The sequence below is a fragment of the Calliopsis andreniformis genome, chromosome 3 (assembly GCF_051401765.1).
Source record: "Calliopsis andreniformis isolate RMS-2024a chromosome 3, iyCalAndr_principal, whole genome shotgun sequence".
Lineage (NCBI taxonomy): Eukaryota > Metazoa > Arthropoda > Insecta > Hymenoptera > Andrenidae > Calliopsis > Calliopsis andreniformis.
In genome coordinates, this window is record NC_135064.1 from 19,303,651 (window position 1) to 19,324,799 (window position 21,149).

General features: G+C 37.8%; 2 protein-coding genes and 1 long non-coding RNA gene across 4 annotated transcripts; 2 read left to right on the forward strand and 1 right to left on the reverse strand.

The window, feature by feature from the left end:
• Window positions 1-14,225: 14,225 nt before the first annotated feature.
• On the forward strand, window positions 14,226-15,968 carry LOC143189029 (synaptosomal-associated protein 29-like). 2 transcript variants are annotated; one of them, XM_076393636.1, is made up of 3 exons: window positions 14,226-14,320; window positions 14,477-14,880; window positions 15,151-15,968. In XM_076393636.1, the coding sequence occupies exons 2-3, from the start codon at window positions 14,608-14,610 to the stop codon at window positions 15,667-15,669; spliced, it is 792 nt and encodes a 263-aa protein (XP_076249751.1). In that variant the 5' UTR covers window positions 14,226-14,320; window positions 14,477-14,607; the 3' UTR covers window positions 15,670-15,968. The 2 variants fall into 2 exon arrangements, with proteins under 2 accessions (XP_076249751.1, XP_076249750.1); XM_076393635.1 differs by having other exon boundaries at window positions 14,264-14,880.
• A 1,420-nt stretch (window positions 15,969-17,388) lies between these two features.
• Window positions 17,389-18,838, reverse strand: LOC143177128 (uncharacterized). The gene is made up of 3 exons (XR_013001538.1): window positions 18,367-18,838; window positions 17,771-17,987; window positions 17,389-17,567 (listed from the first exon to the last, which is right to left on the reverse strand). It is a non-coding gene; the product is annotated as an uncharacterized LOC143177128 (long non-coding RNA).
• Window positions 18,839-19,156: 318 nt separating this feature from the next.
• Dcp2 (decapping mRNA 2) lies at window positions 19,157-21,116 on the forward strand. The gene is made up of 5 exons (XM_076374922.1): window positions 19,157-19,298; window positions 19,437-20,084; window positions 20,308-20,446; window positions 20,517-20,805; window positions 20,881-21,116. The coding sequence occupies exons 1-5, from the start codon at window positions 19,252-19,254 to the stop codon at window positions 21,114-21,116; spliced, it is 1,359 nt and encodes a 452-aa protein (XP_076231037.1). The 5' UTR covers window positions 19,157-19,251.
• Window positions 21,117-21,149: the final 33 nt, after the last annotated feature.

A 21,149-nucleotide genomic window follows, 5' to 3' on the forward strand; every position in this document is an offset into this window, starting at 1 on the left:
GCGGGGCAGAGTTAAAACGGCGTGGAATCAAAGGATCGATTAGAATCGAGCCTCGCCGCGGGATTTCTAGCGTAATTCGAAGGGAAGTCGTGGTTCTTGTCGTTCACCCTCGTGACTCGGCCACGAAAGCTAAGAAGAGGGACGCGTGTGAGGAATAAAGGGAGAACAGGAAAGGTGAAAAGAGTCACCCTCTTTGTTACACGACTTCTTGCATCCCCGATTCAGAGGGAACCGTCCATCCTCCCTTTTCTACAGAAATTCAATATTTTGCCTATCGAATTTCGACCAAAAGAAGAATCTATTCTCTCGCCCTGTCTTTCTGTCGCTCCACTTTACCCCCCCTTTCTGTTTCCCTTTTTTTCGGGCCACGTCGACGACAGGGTAGTTTTTAAATTATCCACAATCGATCGAGCCGAATGATCCGTGAAAGCTTCTCGCGTGCCTCTTTGAATATTCTCGGGTTTCAGCGTCTTTAGTGCTCCACTGACTTTCCTTTGACGAAGAAATTAGGAATTAAGAGGGTTTGTTGTAACTTAGCGATTTAACGCTTTGATTACCATGTCACCCATGTAAGATAGATTACATAATAATTTTGTATAGATTTTATACTCCAAAATGTCTTGAATATTGAAACAAAAATTGTTCTACGTTCAACTCTTTACTATTTCAGTGTTTCGAGTAATTCGCCCCTATAAGCTTCCAAGAAAATTACAACACCTTTAGAATTACCCTGGTCTCAATTAGAACTCAATATAAATACAGAATGAGTACTATTAACTTCTAAAAGTAATATAGTATCTATTATTCAGCTCTTAAAAATTTCACAGCAGCTCAAAACAGAAATTATCTAATATTTGTAACGACTAAAAGCTACAAACCTAACAAATTTAAAAAACAGAATATTAAGACTGCCAAAGAATTCTCTCCTCACTAACCCCTTAATATCCTACCACAGATAAATTAATAGCGTCCTCTAAATTGGTCAAAGATTACCAAGTTGTTTTCAATCACCAACAAATCCTTTCTCACGCAGAATCCAGACGATGGATCCGTAGGAGGCGAGATTAGCTCACGATCAATCTTGGAATCCCGATTCCAGCACGGTTAATAAAGATCCAAGTAGGCACGGTCCCACGGCAGCACAAACACGAAGAAAAGGCTCGCCCGCTGCGACGAACACCGAGATGGGCGTGGCGGGAAAACATGCAGTCACAATGTTGGTCCAACTACACGACAATTATCGCCGGTGGGCTTTATAATTAAAAGACCGAGTGCCTACAACCCCTTTCGCGCCGTATTCAGACTCGTATCTAGCATCTTTTTCGATGTCCCACAGCGACGATCCGGTCGGTGGAGCAGCAACGACTACGAACCGATCGACCAGCAACTTGTTCCTCGCGCTCCTCTGCCCACTGCGAGGTACACACACCAGAGGAGCCTGGTTACTGTAACTAGTCCGCGTCTCCTTTCTGTCGAGCCTTGACTGCGTGCTGAGACATTGTCGACGCCGTGTTCGCATTGTTAGGAGCGGTTTTATCGACGGGACAATGCTCTACGACGGCCGATGGTAGTCGTGTATGGGAATTTAGTGAGTCGATGGAAAATGGGGAAACTCGGAAGAAACTGAAGACGCGTGGAGTTTCCAAAATCGAGGTTACTATACTTTTTATTGAAAATTTTATGTAATAGCAATCCTTGTTCTATGTTCTGCAGTGGTGTATGGGAATTTAGTGAGTCGAGGGAAAGTGGAGAAACTTGGAAGAAGCTGGAGGCGCGTGGAGTTTCCAAAATTGGGGATACTATAGCTTTTGTTGAAAATATTATATAATAGCAATTCTTGTTCTGTGTTCATGTAGCAAGATGTCTGAGGTTAGATGGCAGAAGCTAATAGATCTTTCTATCTAGAAATTTTGAAGGTTTTAAGGGTTCTATTCTAAACAAACTCAATTTTCAAAAATATCTTACTGTAAAATTATAGTTATTGAGTTATCCAGAAATGAACTGCAGGAATGATTGTTTCGCCCGTCAAAAGTAATATCCAGATTCCAAGGGTACAGGAGTATGAATCTGCTCGATGGCTCTCGAGACTGCAAGTAATTTCGAGTGATTTCAATTTCAATTTAACCCCTCAAGCCGATTTCGTGAGTTCTCCATTACCCTATTTCGAGGATCGACAGTAGGGACGCAATTATCCGATATCGTTGACGGAATGGAAAGTTTCATTATGAACTCTCTTGTTCGTTCGACGAAACCATTACCGACGAGATTCAATTCGATCGTACATCTTAAGTGTCTTTCGTCCAGAACTCCATACTGCCATTCTATAGCCATAATTTAAGCCTAAGTCGGGCCAAACTAATCTTACACTGACAGAGCAGTTCACGTCTCTGTGTAAAAATAAGGTATTTTCTTGAAACGAATGATAGTAGCTAATCGAGTAGTTATTAATTACAATCTAGTGTACTAGTTCACAGTCTAACGCTAAGAAAAGATCGTAATACTCTTATCAATCGACATTTTCAGCGTACATAATTCTGATACCAAGTATGTACTATTATCTCGATGCCTATTCCAAAAGAATTAACTACTCACAAATAACCTTAATTTAACGTGATTGATTTTCTCCCATATTGTCGAAGCAAAATGCAAAAGACAGTGCACGAGGAAAACGAAGAAGATCAGAGTTGTCGAGGAAGAAGTTGCTGGGAGAACCGCAAAGAAAGGACAACGCTGCGAAGGAAGCGGAAGACGAGTAGGGTAGGAGGATAGGGAAGCTCTGAGAGGCAGAAGATCCCCGGCTGAATTTTCGGCGACGAAAACTGAGCGGAGGATGAGAAATGACAATAACTTCTCGGCTCGGCGTACAATTTGATTTTATGCAACGCTTGGCACGCCTCTTAGCGCGAGATATCCTTATAACGTTTAACTAGATTGTTATGATTGTTGTCCCCAGCACCGTTTCACCCCGTCCCTCCCGACGTTCCCCCCTCCTTCGCCGTCTTTCTCCTTCCCCATCCTTTCTCTTCGTTACGTATATACACGTACATAAATGCACACAGCAGAAGTAAGCACATAGGTATAAAAGCACACACAGACTGTTGGCAGCGAAATTTCGAGGGAATTTCAACCTTCCCACCCCTTTGACCGTATATGCATCTCTATCTCTATATGTGTGTACATATGTATCTATATCTCTATGTACACGCGTTCTTGCAGCAGTTATACACAAAGATAGTCTTGCATATCCGCGCTTCGTTTCTCTCACAAAATACTGCCGCACTGCAGCTGCTAATAGAATAACCTGTTAAACGATGTTCAACGCAAATCGCGGATATACGCTAACACTCGTTGTTTAAGCGGTTCCATCTATGAGAATAATTAACCACCAATGGTTAGTTAACCGTGGTACATAGAGAGTTCAATGAAGAACATGAGAGAATATCGCAAAGCAATCAATAGAAATACTTAAATAACGCTACCATAAATAACAATCGTAATTTACAAACTTCTTCCAAGACAATTTTTCAAAGCACTGATTACATTACTATTCAAAATATTAGACACTCATAAGTACCGAATAAATACTTCTCAAAAATTAGAAATCAGTCTACTTACCATATCTCCCAATTCCACAAGACATTTTCGCCTGTCGTCCCCGAAGACTGCATCCTCCTCAGATCTGAAAAAGTAAATGAAGAAGCAAATAAAATAAAATCTCTCTGAAGAAGAGCTCGACTCATTAGGGTCCCCAAACAAACGATCACACGAACGTGGCCGAGGATCCACCTACGATATTCATATTCTTGGCAAAGTCCGCCAAGAGGAGGTCGGATAGCGCGAGGACGAAGAGAGCGCGAGAAGAGAGGAACGAGAGGCAGAGGATGGCAGAGGCTGGTGGTGGTTGGCAGAGCGTCGAAGCCAGTGGTGCAGACCAGTGGCCCGATGGAGGCAACCCTGGTATTCTAACCCTACAGCGAAGGGGGCTGGCTGTGCCGTTGGTGCTGATGCTGCTAGCTACTGCTCTCCCAGGTACTGTCTGCGGTGCTGCCGGTGCACACAGCGACAAAGAATGTCGGTAACAGGAACGGGCGAATGTGGCAGGGAGCACGGGGCGGGACGGAGACGCTGTAGGCCCTGCCGGAGCTGGATACCACTCTAGATATTTCTTATCCCAGCGCACGTAACCCTCTAACAAGCTAGCAAAGTTTACCAATAAATTGTATGACGGCGAGTGATGGTAGGAAGCCGCTCGAATATCGTGCCGCGGCGCTTGCCGATGTTTCTGCTTTCACCAAAAGCAACTGCCTCTCTTCTGCGGTCGCATCTTGCCCCCTGCCCCTGGCCTTCTTACCGCGGTATTCTTCGGAATTTGTAAAAAGATTTCGGGAAGAATCTACGAGGAATGAAAGTAGAACGAGAACCGGTTCTTTCAAGATAGTTTCGAGAGTGGTGGATTTTTAGATCTCGGCTGATGTTTTAAGACTCTTGGGAACGAGTTGAATCTAGGGGGTTGGGGAAAATTGGAATGATGTAGGAGTTGGTGCGAGATCAAGTGAATTGAAGTGTGTCGGACAAACGTGTCTTAAAACTGAGGTAAAGTGATTTAGATAGAGTTAAATTGAACTAGTGTGTGTTATAAACGATCAAAGTATTGTCTGTGCTATAGGTTTTACTCGATGCGAGATCGTTTCTTTTTTTTTCCTCTTTTATGACACGTACCATGAGTTGAATGTCGACGATCACCAAATGTCGAGCCACGGTGAATGAGAGGGAAAGGGAGCTGGGCGATTATATTGAATGGTATTTCGTTGACATAATGCGACACGCGCGAGCACACTGAATAATGGAGTCACATCGCGTCGGTTACACAATCACAATACTAATCGGGCATAATGGCCACATACTTTCTTACTGATGAAAGCATACAGTCGCGAAGTCTGAACTCGCTTCCAATTTGAAGTTTCAATAGGTCCAACAGAATTATAAAAGCTATATACATATTTTTCGAAAATCATTTTCTCTCAATTTGATAATCTGAAACTGCCGAAATTATTCAACCTTAAATAAACCACCACATATTAGCGACTGTGTCCCAAAACTATCCTAATCACAATCCCAAGACCACTTATTTATGTTACCCCATTACTTTACAAAATGTAAAACTTCAAATCACCCTCAATACTTGCTAGAATCGTTTAAAACCAGATCCTATTTCCATTAATTCCACTGTACTTCGTCACATCTTTCATTATTCACCATCCAGCACAGTCTACCTCTAAAGTACTAGAGATCAAAATCTGTGAGTGCAGTTGCTCAAGAAGGAACACACGGCAACGACTGTTCTCCATTCGTCGAGCAGGCGTCGCGTGGTGCGCTCGCTTTCGGGCTCGAAACAGCGTGCGAACGGGTGCGTCTCGAATTCTCAACGAAGTGAATCGGTTTAAGTGAAAATCACTGGGCGGTTTGTGAGCCCGTAAATATTGTACCCGTTGCAGCCGCGGGTGGGCAAAGCGAAACGAACGTGTTCGGGGGTGGCTGCGAGACTCGTGCGGAACGCTCTCCTTTTTTCTCCTTCTAACCGGTTGTGCTGTTCCGCCGTTCACGCGTGCCTTCTTGCCCCTTGAAGTGGTCCGTGCGATATGGTGGAAGAATCGATTGCACACGAAGAGACCAAGGAAGAGACGCTTAAACCTCCTCCAGCTACCTCGTGTTTCCTGCGTGTTCAAGAAAACCTTTCTGTCAATCTCTCTTCCGGAAACGAACCTGGCTGACGGTAATTCCTGCATCCTTTTGCTGGACAGACCGAATAGCGGAGAACAAAGGACCTCGTGCTTAAGCACTTCAGCGATTAGTTTCTCTTATGATCATGGTTTCCCTAATTTACCAGAGGACTCGTTAAACCCTCAGAAGGTTTGTCTTTGACTGAACCTGTACTATGAGATTCATTAACATTTGTAATGTTCTGCTTAATTATTAGTTGTCTTGAAGGCATGTGAATTGGTATGATATAATAGGAATAACAGTTTGAGTATTTTGTAACTGTAGGTGTGTTAATGTTATTTAGATAGGTAGAATATCTATGTATGTATAGGTAGGAAAATGAATGTTATTTAGACAAAATCTTAGCGTCAAATTTTCCTAATGCTCTCTAGCAAGCACTGTAACCTTAAATTCTCAGATAACAGTTTGACCAGACGCAGGGTGGAACAATGGAATTAAAGCGGGATCTATAAATTTTTAACCAACGTTGCTGCAGGTTTTATCGCGTGTACATATATCGCGGTGAGGAAAGGCCACGCCCGATCCTGAAATTATCCAACCGAACGATTTCGTGCCAGCGGACACGAGGATTTCGGTAAATCCGAACTTTGCCAGCGGTTAGAAGAGTAAATACATGTGAGGACAGCAGAAGGGAACGGACTACACGCGAAATATGCTTGCCACGAACTTTTCCACGAAAATATCTTCAAAAGAATGGACCGCCTTGAATCGAACTTGCGTGGATTTCAACGTTACTCGGAATGCTTTCTCCTCGCCCATTATGGTAGCGCAAGGGAATACCTTTAAAAGCATTTTCTTCTTAAGTTAGCGACCAAATCTAGGTTTAACCTTTTTAAGCTTAAACGCGGGCATAGGTAATATATACACAGAAGGTTTTTATCTGAAAATCTAATGACCATGGCGAAAAGAATTTAAAGTAAAATAAACGGATGTACACTGAAGTTAGTGAAAATGAATACATGATTAAATTTATTGAGATCAGAATTATAGTTATAGAAAACTAGTGTTTCTGTATAGAAATATCAGAGATTAAAGAAACTATTAGAGTATCCGTAAATTACTCAAGTAGAATGAGCGCATCATGCACAGACTTATGTAAGATACGTAATTATCTTCGAGGCACAAGTGACTCTTCTTATAGCAAATCTACAGTGCAAAAATCTTGTCACAAGTGTATTATCAATCTAACCAGTAAGACACAATTCAACAAAACCTCTGTTACAGCTTAAAATTAGGCACTTCTTGCTACATTGTTAACTACAACTGAATCCTCTAATTGAAAAATAAAGGAAGTTCCTCGCTCTCTTCCCTAAAACATCAACATTTCCGTAAATTCTCAGTAAATCTTGTAAGCAATCGCTAAAAAATTCAAGACAAATCTAAGCATAAAACCCCTAAATTAATTGAGAGACTTAATCGGTGAAACTGGTACAAGCGACAGTAACTCACGAAATCTTCTGGCTCTTAGTACACACGTTAAAACAATGGAGGTTCACAGTACTATAAACGAAAAACATCTAAAAGCTCGTGAAGGATTAAATCCGGAAGGAAGGTGTCAAAGTAGCAGACAAAGGTTTCGTTTAATTCGTTTTGCTCTCGTCCTAGTCCCGGGGTATTCGCGCAGTTTTCAGACGTGAAAAAAGCCCTTGAAGCTTCAGAAGCAGCAGGAGAGCTCGTATTAGCGCCAACGAGTCAGAAAACCCTCCCGCGGCTCGCGTCGCTACAATATTTATGGGGTTGCTCGTGCGAGCGAGCGATTCTCGTTCGCGCGAGTTCGCCTCGTTGGGCGCTCAAGGTCCGAACAAGTCCTAACGCGTGTGCGGGATGAGACTGGGACGAGCGTGAAAAATTAATGAGCGAGGACGCCGACAGAGAAAGCCTTAAAACGCGAGCGAAAATGCGTGTGTACATACGCGGCTGTGCGAAAGTGGACCGATATTCAGCGGCGAATTGACTTTTAAAACGATTCCGTCCGATCGAAGCGTTTGATAGTCCAACCGGTACACTCTGAACGATAATCGCGGTGCGTATGTGTGCTCGAAGGGATGTTCCATGGGTGGAGTGTTAAAGTCAACAGTAAAATCTATTGGGGTGTAATAGCGGACATGTTTTGAATATTGAGACGTGAAGTTTAACAGTTGTCTCGAGAATTAGAGACTAAAGAGTTCATTCAGGAGTAGAGAGTATGCTAATTGTGATTCAATTGTCTTAATGCAATATGTATGCAGATAACTTTCAATTAATGTGGTAGTGAAATTAATATTGTAACAAAAGTATACTGATAGAGGTTCTGTACGTTATTTTTTAACTTTATAACTATGTTTTACGAAAAATTTTGGTATACTACTAACTCGATTACATCTACTGTTCTTTTTGACAAGAAACACTTAATATTTCTAACATTCTATAGGTGAATTACAATTTGAAGAGATTATAATTGAATAAATCGCATCCTATAAACATTGACTCGTACAGAATCAATTAATTTTACAATAATAATCAGTGGTGTAAGTTATGACCAATATTAGAATATAATAATACTTTTCATATTTTTAGAACTGTCACAGAGGCACTTCTACGAAGAACATTTCTTCGAATTAGCACGATAACCAGTTGGCTCGGAATCCGTAATCAACAAATTTATACGAGTGTCAACGATAGGAATAGAAAGATCTTGGGAAGTTTTTCATGGGCAGAGCAGAAGAAAAATAAGAATTGGGAACGAGTGGGAAGATAGGAGGAAGCAGGAAGGGAGCGAGCAGGATGGCGCTCAGCCAGCGACGCTCCCAGTGTCTGCCTTAATATCCGCCACTAACATTATTTCATAAAAGTATTACTATAAATCCAAACTCGCGTTATTTAAGCACCGTGCCTCCTGCGAGGACCCGGTTCCTCGTAGGGTCTCCACCTAGCCCACTGCCGCTTCCCAACCACCGCCACCAGAAACCACCCCCTTCTCCTTTCTTCTTACATTATACCGAGCGGAGGCAACTTTTGCCACCCTCTTTTCCCTCCGTCACATTAGAGATATATTATGCAGATAGTGGAGGCGCCAACCGGAGAGAAACGCGAAAGGAACTGCGGAAATTTAAAACTTTATTTACCCTACGCCGAACGATTTCGCCACCCCTCCCACACTCGTCCCTTCCTCACATCTTCACTATCCTTCTTCTGCTTCTTTTTGGTTTTTCTTCCTTCTCGTTTTTTCCTAGCTTTTCTTGCGAGTACGCCCAGATTTCTTTAGCACTTTCTTGAGTACTTTTTTTTGCTTAAAAGGCGTATTCGGAAGACCACGAGAAGCAAAGAGAAGAGCTTTGGAAAGCGTACTCGAGGATTTCGTATTTCTTTTCTTTTTCAACTTTTATAATTGGCTTGGCTCTTTAGAAAATTTGGAATATTTAAAGGTATCTTTTACATTGTAATGTGAACACAATTTCTGTCTCTCTTGTGCACCTTCCATGGAAGAAACAAGGAAAAGAGGTGAAATCAATTTACGCGTAGCGTTCTTTTTAATCTTGGGGGGTTCTGCCTGTTCATCGCCTTTAAGAATAGCAGAAAAAGGATAAAAAGGGTTTGGTCGAGTTTTTCACCCTCTACTGTTCGCAGTCACAGCAAAGTGTCGACTTCGTTCGGGGGTATAAGTACTAGGTCCTCGTCGAATGCATTGAAAGAACCGGAACCGGAAATGGTTCCCTCGAATTTTCAGCAAATTCTTCTTTAACTCTCTTGATCCTGTTGAATCGTCAATCGAGACTGAGATGGACAGAGGATATAGATATTAAAATGTTCGTTTTCAGTAACGTAGAAGACATCAGAATTATTCACCTTCTACAAAGAAAATTCCTTCTGGTCCTAATTCCAGTTAAAAATCCATAAACTTCTGCGCAGGACTTTATAAATTACAACACGTTACACCGAGTATTTACTTAAGAAACAAGAACAAGGACCACTTAAGAGGATGCAAACTACACTTCCAAAAGCAACAATCCCGTAATGGGAACAATCCACGACTGTAAACACTTAGGATCCCCAATACATTCTCTCGTCGTGATCCATGCCTGAAGACGTCACTTACTCTGCAGTGTCCTTTACTATTCGTGTCCCACGAGAAGTCTCCTGGAAAACATTAAAGGCAATGCTTTCCAGCTGACTTCTCCCAGGATAATAATACCAGATACTCTGCACATTGTACATTATCCTTGATTTTGCTTCCATGCAACGAAAACTCTTTTTCCAAGTATCCAAAAGTGCAGTTCCTTCGGAACACGGTAATTCGTTGAATGCCAACCTAGATCCAACCGCTGGATCTTGTACACGTAAACCAGAACCAACGAATCGGCAAGGGTGTGGAAGAGCGAAGTGGTACGCGCCACCGAAGAGCATCGAATGAAACAGAAAGAGCAAGGCACAGATAGGCGCGTATATTCGAAGCCTGGGGGCGTTTGCATGTTCCTGGCTCCATGTCCGAGAGCATGCTTCCGGCTGATCGCCCACATACATTTTCGTTAAAACGCGTGTTCCGTTCGTTTCATTAATTTTAATGCCTGCCGAGCATTCTGTTCATTTCTGCGCAACATATGAATACGGTATACCCTCTCTCTCTCTCTCTCCCACCCTTGCCTCATCCAACCGATTGTTCCCTTTCTGTCTGGCGGCAGCGCGCAGCGGCGAGCGCGCGCGCGATATCTGCGGCTGTGCACCGTGGACGGGGTACGCGCGCGTGTACAGGCGGTTTTCCGCGCGTATGTCGACGCGCGCGGGCGACGTCAGCTCTGCGTATGAGAGAGCAACGGGCTCGCTCATGCGAACACGGCCTCGGGTTGGTTGATATTAATTAATAATCAGAAACAGATGCGGCCTCGGCTCGGGCTCCGCGGTACGCGGCTTCGAAACAATAATTATTTAAGTCTCTCCTCGCCCCCGCCCTCCTCAGCCCAATTTCGCTCGACCTACGCCCCTGCGTCTTCTTCCTTTTAACGCTATCCCCCCCCTCCCACGTCCCCTCGAAGCGGCCCCTGGCCCACCCACCCGAGCCGCTGGCACGGGGCTTCTCCAACGCGCCCATTGCGGCGTGCTATATAATTAAAGAGCATTCGCCGACGAATTTTCCGTCGCTCTCCCGCTTCGTTATACACGGCCCGTTACCCCCGGCACCCTTCTTTTCCAGAAGCTGTAACCCCGCAGGAATATACCCCGGAGACCTTGTGCCACATTTTTTATTTTCGAATGAGCTTCCACCGGTCGCAGCCGCGGCGGAAAGGTTGCGGTCCTCGCGGGGCACGTGCGCGCGCACCCCCTGACGGATCTTCTCGATCGCGAAAAGTCAGCGAACCGTTGCCATCTCTCGGGGCTAGAGGGCCAGGGGGGGGGGGGGGCCAGAGGCACGAGTGGATGAATGTAGAAGGAGGAAAGATTGCGCTGGCTTAACGACGGGACCGCTACCGTCGCGCTGGTTACGAATTAGGAGGATTTGGAGCAGAACGACGCGCACCCCGTTTAAAGCACGTCGAACCGTAGCGGAAAGGACGTGCGGCAATCGTTCGTTACGTCGGCCTGATTGGATCCAACCTGGCATTGATTTTAGAGGAATGATCAGCGGTTAGGTTTCGGATTTGGTCGACTTGAGGGGGATGAGATAGAATTGTCTTTTTTCGGATAAAGATATTAAACGCTTAGTAACCAGATTTTTTTTTCAGGGTCGGTGTCAACTGGAAATGACAGATTTTTTGAAACTGACGTGCATGCAGCTCGTTTTTAAGTGGATGCAGAAGTCTCACGCGATGGCGCGTGGCTGGCTGGTTGGGGAAAGTTCTTATTAGGCGCTGACGCGGGCTAGGTATTTTTGGATAATTTTGGATACTTGATGCCTTGTTTTAGTACAAAATAGCAGGCAAATATTTGTAGTAGATGCTGCTTTTCTTTATACATAGTTGAGCAGGGTAGACATACTCGTGTTAACATGGGTATGGTTATTAAAGATTAAGTATGGTAATCCTAGGAATACTAGTAGTCCTTGGGTTCACAGTTCTCACAGTTCTTTGATGTATACATTTTATGTTAGATATGCAGAAGCTGTGGAAATAATTTTTTCAGGATCAATGTGTAAGAAGTGTGGGTTTAAGGAACTCTGTGCTTAGAGCACAGTATTCATAAAGTTAAGGGTGTGAGTTTTCTGAAAAACTATAGAAATATAGTAGGAAAGAATTGGGAACGAATTGTGTTGAAATCTTACTGTATGTTAGTGATTTAGAAAGACCAAGTACCAGCAAATACAATAAAGTCAAACAGCCAAAAGGTTTTTTAATTAAGAAACTTGACAGTGGATAGAACTGTGAAAAGAAGAAAATACATATAACTATGTATATAGGAGATGACATTTTGCTAGTACTAAGGGTGGGCGGGTACGATGAACGAATATAAATTTGTCCATTATCCAGTGATTAGTTCACAGAGGGTTGCGTTCGTAGGCGCCCAACCCTCTCAAAATATTCTGTTGGCATGTAAAATTCATTCGACCAAAATACATTTCTGTTGAGCAATGGCGCATAATCCTGTTTCACGAATAGTTAAAACTTTAAGTATCTTCTGTCACTGTTTGTTTGCGAAATTGTATTAAATATGTACAAAATTTCACTTCTAATGTGATAATACTTTCTTACGATAGAATAATTCTTACAAGATTAAAACAAGTATTCTTGACATATGAATTAAGCATAATATGGAAATATCAAATTACTTCTATAAGAATTTTAGACGATATAACCTCGCGCTTCCCCTTATGAAGGCAAACTTATCGACATTCGTGTACATTCAGTTGCTACACTCAAAAATTAAAATCAACATTTTAAGGCTATTGAAAGCAGCGAAGAAAGCATTTCCTTAAAAAGGGAAAGGAGTTTCACAAATTATAGAGTACACAAATATGTATGCATATATGTATACGTATTTTATGTAATCGAAAGGTATGAAGTATTCGAAAAGGGTTAGATTTAAAACTGAGTAATTATATATGTCCAGTTCTTAGTAAATCGCCTTCAAATAATTATTTTGTATGATTAAAAATTATGCATGCACATAGTATACGTACATAAAAGTATTATGTTACCTTTTGATGATAAAGGAAAATGAAGTTACTTTATGTCGGCAAGGTTCTCTCCTCGTAACTCGTACGACCATCGACGACATGTATTGTAGATCTACCATCCAATGTATTCTTCTGCCACAAATGTTACCATCTTTCTGTCAGTTTCGATGTTATCGATTCAGTCTGAAATAAGATTGCAGCGCTATAGGTGACAAGAATTGGAACTAGTTATTGTTGGAAACGTTACAACATAAAAAAAATTAAAATATTCAAAGTTTTTTATATAATTATTAACAAAAATTTAAGAAGAATTGTGTATTATGATAAATCATGGTAATTTACGCAAAATTAAATACACCTAAATTAAGATCATTTGCATCAAGAGGATGAAATGCTGACTATAAAGACTGATTATGAGCGGTCACCCAAAACTTTAACATATTGAATGCAGAAATAATTGGATCTCAAATTAATCATTAAAATATCACATTAATTGTTTGACTGATTCTAAGACATCCGTCTAATAGAGGAGATGCAATTTTCTCTGTATACCTTGGACATGTATTTCACATTTATCTCGCGACAACACTGTAGCTATATCCTCCATATTCTACATGTTAAACGTGCTTTTCTCGAAACCGCATTTTCCAAACTGAATGGGTTAATAATTCAGTAAATTTTAAACTGATGTACTACTAAATATTTAGTAGTGGTTTCTGATACTATTCTGTCCAGTTCCCCGTATGGAATTTTCGATTGAATAATAGATACCTTTACTGTCGCGTCGGAGCCTGTCTTAGGGGGCTCGAAGTCTGAATGGGAGCCCTGAATTCTTCGGCAGGGGATGGATTGTCTTGATGATCTTCTAAACAGAGTGTCTGAAGCACTTCTCTGGCTACTTAAGTGGCCTGTCGAACCAAATTGACTGGTCAAATCAAATCAAATCAAATCAAATCAACGCCGAATACGACTTCGCTTCGGCTTCGACTACGCGGGTTCCTATTCGGGCACGACTTCCGGTTCGGATTCAACTTCGACTTCGAGTTTAGTCGATATCGAAATCGAAATCTGGGCAATCGAGAAACTTATGCTTGGCGCAGCACAAACTGCGACTATTTACCATAAGAGGGCGTTCTGAAGGAATAAACAAAGAATGAAATGATTGTTAATACAAAATTTCTTTAAATAACTGGCAATTTTCAAATGAGACATTCGTTGTTTTCTGCTTAATATTTATTTAATATGGTTTCAAAGTGGAGAAAGTAGTAAATATATGTTAAATAATATTTAAAATTTGTTCCACAAACTAGTATAAGACTAGAACTATCATTACAGAATGATAGTTTACATGTCTCATGGTTTAGATATCTGCATCTCTCCTACACCTCGACTGTGATTAAAGGTCAATTCTACTTGCATCTTAATCTACTTATGAAACACATTTGTGTGGAATGTGTACGTATAATATGACAGCTATGCTTATACATTTGTTTCCATAAGCCTGCACGGTTTAGAACGCGTGACAAAAAGTTATATGGAATAATGGATCTATATTGTACATTGTCTGTGATTCAACCACAGTTTGAAAACCATTGACAACTATTCGTACAGGTTATCGAGTGTCAAATGTCTGCTAAGTAACGTATGCACAGTCTTTGCATAGCCACGATTGTAACAGTGTCGAGCAACGTAATCATCCCTGTAAACCGCTTGTGTACAAAAGTTGTGGAGTACGAGTTAATATGGCAAGTCAAAATTATTTAAGTGATCCGAAGAACCCGTTCTTTTCTCTCGAAGATGACATCGATGACGAAACTTTCCTGAAAAGCGCACCACCAAGGTCTTCTGGTCGTACGCCTTACAATCATTACACTAATTTCGACAATGATCTCGAGCAAAAGCACCAAGAATTGTTACATCGAAGAAAGGAGATCGAAGATCGTACGATAAAATCATCGGAAAGATCAATTTCACTATTGAGGGATTCTGAGCAGATTGGAGCTGCCACAGCAGAGGTATTTCTTAAAAAATGTTATTGCGAATTGGATGTTACAGTTTTATCTGCTTGCTTTCAATATTAGTCAGAAAACATGTTTGCAGAAATGTTCTTTTTTTTTGTAGTTGAAGAAATCTGTGTATTAATGAATTTACTACTAATTGAAAACTAAATAGAATGCTTAGAAAGATAAAGTAATTAAATTTTGAAATCATACTTTACTTACTGCCAAGCTAAAAGAATGTCATAATTTTGTGATGGTATACGTGTACTATGATTTCGTTTCTAGGAGCTCATGAGACAAAGAGAACAACTAGAAAGAACAGAAAAAAGATTAGATGATATTAATAGTACTTTAAGGTTCAGTCAAAAACATATCCAAGGAATAAAAAGTGTATTTGGGAGTCTTAAAAATTACCTTAGTGGTAAATCAATGGATGCACCAATACGATCAATTAAATTATCAGAGTCCTCTAGTTCAGATTCAATGGCATCTCCTGCGTTATCTAATTCATTAGAACAAGTACAAACTAATTTGGCTAATACAAGCCCAGCATTAAAGTTACGTGGCCTAGATGATGAAGTTGAGAGTAGTAGTCCTGTGACTAATGATATAAGCAAGGTATTAGAGAAGAATTTGGATGAAATGAGTGGATCATTAGCTAGATTAAAAGGATTAGCAATAGGACTATCAGAAGAAATGGATCTGCAGAATGATTTAATTGATAATATAACAGATAAAACTGAAAGAACTGATATAATATTACAGAAACAAAATAAAGACCTTACTCATTTATTAAAAAAGTAAACAATATGTACATGATAAAACAGAAATATTCATTAACCCCTGAATGGAGGGACAATCTGGAAGGAAGCTATGCCTAGGTCCATTTGGACTCTTTTTAAGGGTTAAGTTAAATTTCATACATTTTCAAATTGAAAACGTATATGGAATGCAAACTTAATATACCTTTATTTAATTAAATGTATAAGATTACATATACTACTCATGTTGTAAATTTATTTTATAATATTCTGTAATAATAGTTTAGAATAATAATGTACATTATAAGAAACAGCATAATAGAGATAAGATACTTGCGTATTCCTCAGCGTATTCATTATTTTAACTTTCTTTTCTTATATAATGTATTTAAAATTACAGCTGATTTTAAGTACAAATTGCTTTTTCATTTGTTGAAAGTAAAATCATCTTTAATTTTTCTTTTATAAACGGTTAAAAATGAATATTTTGAATAAATTTTTTATTATGAATATTTAAATTAAATTTTACATAACTTCATGTTCTAATATTTATATTGACCAGATTGAAAATAATGGAAAGTGCTGTGATAAATTATTTTGTAATGTATATGAATAACACTAATATTTTGCAAGAATCTAATAATGTTATTGAACGTAAACAAAGTTACTAAAGAGGTAACTCTCTATAAAAAGGATTGTTAACTTAATAAATCTACAACCAGTTAATTCAATTTCTTGTGTAAAATAAATTAATATTGTCATATGCAAAAACAAAATATTTTATTTGAATGACAATATATATTAAATATTTTGAGCTACAATTGTGGAAGAAAATGTTCCTGGTATGCAAGATTACTTTTACTACAATAATTTGTTCAGTAGTATTTTATGTTAATTAAGATACTTTGTAGTGCTTAAATAGATGCAGACATGAATATTGTAGTATAAAAATACTTATAGTGATGTATAATAGACTAACTTCCTTAAACATATTTTAGGAATAAAATGTATTTTTATTTAAATCAGTGCAATTAAGTACACCAATATGTTCAACCTACGCATGTCTTTCCTTTAAAATAAATGTAATAGAAAATGTACAAATGTTTATACAAATTGTCATTTATACAAACATAGTTTTTATTGTTTTGTAGTAATGTACTTTTTAATAAAACTATTGATGTTTTAGATATTAGGTGATAACAAAGTAACTAGAAGATAACAAGTTAATATATCATTATAGACTAACCAATTATAGAAAATTAAGTATACATGTATTGTTGAACATAACACATGTTGAACATAAGTTTCATTCATTGTTTGTTACTGTTTTATATGTCATAAGTATAATGTAATATAAAATTTGGTGTGGTGAGATACTTTAATCAGAAAAAAATAATGAACAAGAATTTCTATTCCCACTGCCAACATTATTTGAAAAAATTAGAGAACAAAAATTTTGTATATAAATATAAATCTTTACAATTAATATTACAATTATTATATTTACGGTACATTATTAATAATAGATGATGTAATCACAATGTATTAGATTTATATGTATATATTTTATTGTTATATTAATTTTTTCACTTCCTACAAGAGAATTTTTCCTTCAGTTTATAAAAAAATTTCAATCGCTTTCGCGTTTGTGTTAACTTTCTGAAATTTAAATATAATCCCGATTTTTATGTTATAAAAGCTCATGAAATATAAAAATAATCTTAAAGGTAAAAAAAAGTTAATGAAAAAGTTATAATTTTATTTTCTTTTACGTATGTTTTATTTTTGCATAAAAATATGCATGTACAACATACATTATATAATAATTACTGAAAGATTTAACTTTGCTATTTTTTTTACTACTTTTTCCTGGTCTCTAGCCGTCGTTCAACAAACTTTACGATAAACAGTACGTTTATCATGTTCCCCAATTTCCTCCACCTGTATAGATAAACATAATTATACGCAATGTGTCTTCGCGCACTGTCCCACAGTAATACTTTAAGCCTTATAAATTCGAAATTGTTTCGAAATATAAGAAGTTTTGGTTAAATCTCAATGAACGTTGAAAAATATTGATAAAAAATTATACAAATTAATTTATATATTATTCATTTTCGGTATTATAAAGATTTATAACCCACCCGCTTAAGCACGGTTTGTACTGTTTCCATTATTAGTAGGTACATTCATTATACTACTGCCACTGTTAGCCGATCCTGGTCCGCATCCCCAACTCCATCCAAAACCCCAACCACCCCCAGTCCCACCACCACCTCCACCTCCACCTCCACCTCCACATGCTACTCCTTTCGCATGATTACGCAATAAGGCCCCAATATTCATGGGTATCATAAATGCCTTTAAAAAAAGGAAAAAATGAAATGTTTTACACGTAACCACGTAAGTATTTATGATTATACACAGTTCATAAATATATCAATATATTGGAAATTAAAATAATTATAAGATACTAAAAAAACATTGTTTTTAGCGAAAATTACAGACTTTAAAAATGCATGAAATATTCTACTATAAAGCATCAAGGCAATTATATCAGTGATGAAGTCACGCCCTCAACATTGCAGATAAATTAGTTTAAAAATACCATGATTAACGTGCCCGTATTACACGATTCATAGAAGTATGTAAATATGATTATTTATTTCAGCTACTACCATTCATTTTTAATACTAATAGGAAATAACGAAATAAAAATTAAGTGTGAAAATAGTACTACCATGAGAAACAGCACAAGAAAAAGAAAGTGTATCTTAAGCAACTTCATCTTCTAGGAATTCTGTTAAAAAAGAACTGTTTCATTTTGAATGCTATTGTATTTATACGTCCTTACACAATGCAAGCACGATGTTTATCTTAAATCAAATAGATTTACGTAGTCCCATTTCCTGCAATTTTCTGTGTTAGTCACACAAATTTTGTTTGGTTTTAAAAAAAATCTACACATCAAATTTGATGCAGTGTTGTTAATTACAATCAATTACAAAGCCTTGTATTTTTTCATTGTTTTAATGACAGCTGCTAATCTTGTCTTTACGATCTCGTATTTTTGTTGGATTACTTTGTATTACTTTCAATCGTTTACTAATACAAAAGAATGTACAAAAAATGTAACAGATGGTCGTACAAGAAATAGTAGGAATTGGAAACATAATATTGAAGACACATGGAACATTTTTGATGAGTGTGAAATAAAAATTTTATATTATTTTCTATCCTTTAAGAAAAGTTTAGAATCTAATTTACGTAACAACACGTAATAATGTAAAAATTAAATATAAGTAATTATTTAAGTAAAAACTTAATTCTTTACTTTCTAGTTCTATTATATTTACGAAACAATTTTTGTTTATATTTTCTATTATTCTTTTTAATTCAACGATTGAAATTAGATGGCGCGAATATGCAAAAAAGCGAATTAAATGATAATGATGCAATTGTATCACTAGAGTAGTAGGAGCGAGTTTTTGACATTTGATGCGCGGTAGTATATACGATGGTTATGTATCTACTTTATGATTACACGTTTTTATCATAAAAGTATTTAGATCCTCAAACGTAAAGTAATTTGGAAAAGTATTGACACAGTTTTATTCTTTTTGAAATGGTGGATCATTCGCTACCGTCTGATATTCTTGATGATTTGAGCAGGTTAGCTATCAACCTATAATTTTTGTAAATATAAAGTAGATTTTATAAGTATAACGTGTCGTTGATTTTAGTGTTTCGTTTCGAGAATAACTGTTTTTCATGCGTTTCTCAATCGTTTAATTGAAACAATATTTTCAGTCGATTTATCATCAATGTTCCTGAAGAAGAGAGGAAAGATTTAGTTCGAATATGTTTTCAAATCGAACTAGCCCACTGGTTTTACTTAGATTTTTATTGTACCGACGAAAACCCAAAGCTAAAGCCATGTAGTATGAGAGAATTTGCTACGCACATCTTTTTTCACATACCGTTTCTAAAACCACATGTGGCTAACATAGATAATATTCTTGATCAATGGCGAGACTATAAACAAAATGTACCAACTTTTGGGGCGATTGTATTAAATGAAGATTTAACTAAGGTATTATTAGTTCAAAGTTATTGGGCAAAAAGTAGTTGGAGTTTCCCAAAAGGCAAGGTCAACGAAGATGAGGATCCGTCGCATTGTGCTGTACGGGAGGTTTTAGAAGAAACTGGTTTTGACATTTCAAATTTAATAGATGAAAATGAATACATAGAATCAGTGATAAATGAACAGTTAGTAAGGTTATACATAATATGTGGTGTCCAAAAAGATACCAAGTTTCAACCGAAAACAAGGAAAGAGATAAAAAATGTGGAATGGTTCTCTTTAGCTGACTTACCTAATAACAAGAAAGACATGACTCCAAAAGTTAAAATAGGAGTTGGTCCAAATGCATTTTTCATGGTTATTCCCTTTGTGAGGTAAAAGTCAGCTATAAGTTGAAAACGCTAAGCATTTTAATATTGTTTGTATGGGTACTGAGATTTTCCGCTAAAGCTTTGTAGTTGTTAGATAGATTATGTGTCCTATTAGAAAATGTGTAGTTTAAACTTGAACATGTGATCATAAAGTTTAAATGAAAATTAATTTATTTAATGTTTACCTATAATTTAATAGTCTTTTTTTGTATTAATTTCTTGTTAGGAGGATGAGACGTTGGATACAAGAAAAGCATTTGAGAGAAAAAAATGTAAACACAATTAGAAGACACAGACACAGATCTCTTGGAGATGTTGAAAGTGTTCCAAAGGGCAAACGACAAGTGCTTCCTCATTCTATTCAAGTAATTTTTATAATTGTATTTATTAATTATGTTTCATACGAATGTTATATATTTTTGAAATTCTTTTCAGAACGAAATCCCAAGTTTTAAAGATTTTAAGAATTTTCGACAATCTAATACTTCACCTGCGCGAAGTCGTCGCGGTATCCACGATAATAAAAATGCTATATCCAAAGCGGCAATTAAACGTAATTTATTCGGTGAACAAAATGAGGATGAAACTTCGTCTGTTCTTGCTAAACAATTAACGGATAGTCCAGGTCAACAATCTTGTGCATTTCTAATGGATCCAGCTATCCAATCCGTAAAATGCAACGATTTCAGTTATAAAGCTCAAACCTTTACAAAAGGAGCAAAAGGTTTGATGTATAAATATAAAATCTTTGTATATATACACAGTACGTGTTGACAGTAATTGTTTCTACTTATTTCAGATCAAGTATCTCAAGCCAAAGAATTTCGAAGTGCAGAATTTCCAGAAGGAAATATAAAGTCTTTATTATTTGGTAAAGCAGCAAGTAAACTGCAAACAGACTTAAAATCCATACCTTCACCATTTGCCATGATGGAGAACAGCAAAATCGGAACACAAAAATACAAAACAGAGTTTAGTTCAATGGTTTGGGCACACTTTAGATTTGATAAACAAGCGATTCTTAGTTGTTTATAAGATTGTCTTTAAACAATAAGATGTCATGTTTTT